Source organism: Penaeus japonicus, unplaced genomic scaffold, assembly GCF_977035675.1.
Source record: "Penaeus japonicus unplaced genomic scaffold, GWHDUDI00000001_assembly GWHDUDI00000004, whole genome shotgun sequence".
Taxonomy (NCBI): domain Eukaryota; kingdom Metazoa; phylum Arthropoda; class Malacostraca; order Decapoda; family Penaeidae; genus Penaeus; species Penaeus japonicus.
This window is the reverse complement of record NW_028234406.1, coordinates 17,027,385-17,029,578: the sequence shown is the minus strand read 5'-3', so window position 1 is coordinate 17,029,578 and position 2,194 is coordinate 17,027,385. Positions and strand designations below refer to the sequence as shown.

The 2,194-nt window shown below is 44.2% G+C and overlaps 1 protein-coding gene across 4 annotated transcripts in view; it reads left to right on the top strand.

Annotated features, from left to right (window-relative positions):
- The first annotated feature begins 1,517 nt into the window (after nt 1-1,517).
- Nucleotides 1,518-2,194, top strand: part of LOC122255022 (kinesin heavy chain) — a 16,472-nt gene continuing 15,795 nt past the window's right edge. For 3 of the 4 annotated variants that reach the window (XM_086536133.1, XM_043018949.2, XM_043018950.2), the window contains exon 1: nt 1,736-2,194. This exon is cut by the window's right edge and continues 56 nt beyond it. In XM_086536133.1, coding sequence (XP_086392259.1) covers nt 2,101-2,194 — 94 coding nt within the window. In that variant the 5' untranslated portion in view covers nt 1,736-2,100. The other variant, XM_043018951.2, reaches the window with a different exon arrangement.

Sequence of the window (2,194 nt, the reverse complement as noted above, 5' to 3'; positions counted from 1 at the left end):
ATCAACTTCAAGCTTACTGCTACACAGGCGACTGATCAATAAATCCGAGTACCAAGCAACCTCAAACAATGTCTGTTTACAATAGATCTAATGCGCAGATATCGCAAAGTTTACCTTTGCATTTGGCTGTACCATCTGTATCACACCGCCTCTTGGCAGTTTGTTTCATATAGTTAACCACAATTTTACATTTCTTCGTGTTTCACGCATCGAGTAATATGTTCAAATTGCATAAATATACGGCAAGGCAAGATCAACTTTTGCTCTAATGTATACTATTTGGCTTACATACTGTAAATATTCCTCTCGTTCGTTATTGGTCTTACCTTCTTTGCCAATTTAAAAATGCGCCACTGTTGACAAGCCAAAACCACTGTCATACTGTTTTTGTTCTAGCATATAAAAACATCCTGCATTGTCGTTGGTGAAAGCCTCTGGATGATTCAAAGTGAAATTGTGTGATTATGGAGGAGTGAAGGTCATATATGTACTCATTGTAAATGTTGTGTTTACGTGTCATATCAATGGAGACTGACATATAGATAGATAGATATAGAGAGAGATGAGGGGGGTGAAGAGGGAAACGTGGAGTTAGGAGGCAGACAAAGGGTTAGCCATCTGAATGCATAGAGAAAGCAGAGAAAAAGAAGTGAATGGGAGGGGGACTGTGAGAAATTAAAGATAGGAATAGAAAACAACGTATAAAGAACAGAAGTGAAGAAGAGGGATAGATGTCAAAGATAGATAGATAGAGAGAGAGATAGTAAAAGGGAAAAAAACATGGAGAGAGAGAGGGGGGGTAAAATGAAAAAAAAAAAAAACATGGAGAGAGAGAGAGAGAGAGAGAGAGAGAGAGAGAGAGAGAGAGAGAGAGAGAGAGAGAGAGAGAGAGAGAGAGAGAGAGAGAGAGAGAGAGAGAGAGAGAGAGAGAGAGAGAGAGAGAGAGAGGAGGGAGTAAAAGAAAAACGTGTAGGTAGAAAGAGAGAGAGAGAGAGAGATAGAAGGGGGGAGTAAAGGAAAAACGTGTAGGTAGAGAGAGAGAGAGAGAGAGAGAGAGAGAGAGAGAGAGAGAGAGAGAGAGAGAGAGAGAGAGAGAGAGAGAGAGAGAGAGAGAGAGAGAGAGAGAGAGAGAGAGAGAGAGAGAGAGAGAGAGAGAGAGAGAGAGAGGAGAGAGAGAGCATGTAAAGGAAAACTAAAATTAGGAGGTTAAATGCTGAAAGGGGAGGAGGACTGCGGGAAGGGAAAGACGGGAAGAGCTATAGTGGAAATAATGACTGAAAAGCGCCCTCCGTGGTTTCAACACGAAGTTGCCCTTTCTTATTTTACAGCAGGAATTTTAAAGTTTAACAACAGATTCAGCAGCGCTACGATTTATTCACATTATAACGGCAATGGGGCATAAACATCACACAGTCTAACTCTACCATTATTTACCGCCTACTTGTAGAAACATTACTCATAATACTTTATGTATGCCAGATGTGACAGGGCTTGCTGTCTCTCCCTCCCGCCGTTCGTGCATGACGGATCTTCCCAGCCAGTCAAAGCTACCCTTTTCCATCGTGTATATTAAATAAAAAAACGCTACTTCAGCACTCTCTCTTTTTATATAATTTTGAAAAGCAAAAGACAGAATTTGGCCGAGACGATTTAAAGAGCACAGCCGGGCTCCGAGAGTATAATTTGGACGGTTTTGTCATTTTTCCCCTTAAAGAGCGCGGTCCGATGAGTCAACTTCCTGCGCTTCCTCCCATACTGCACCGCGAGAGAAAATGGCCGTGCTGGTGTAGTGGATTTTCTCTAGGGCGTAGCTGCTGTCGTCTGTGTTCTGTTTCGTTCCATCCATGAGGCACCCTACGCCCTCCTACTAGTGCCGGAGTTGACGAGATCCATTGAGTGCGTGTTTCTGGCCGCCCTTGAGGTGCAGCAACAGCGGGAGAAGAGTTTGAATCCAGGAAGAAGTGTTTCGATCGGGATCCACCCAGCACAGCTGACTCCCCAGCGGCTGGAAAAACAAAGTAACATCCCGGACCAATGATGGACCAAACTATACATTCACGCCGAGATTAAGTGATACGTGTGCTCTGCGAAAACGGCACCATGTCGGGCGAGGACGTAGAAAAGGGTAATGAGGACTCCATCAAGGTGGTGGCTCGGTTCCGGCCACTGAATGACTCTGAGGAACGGGCTGGGT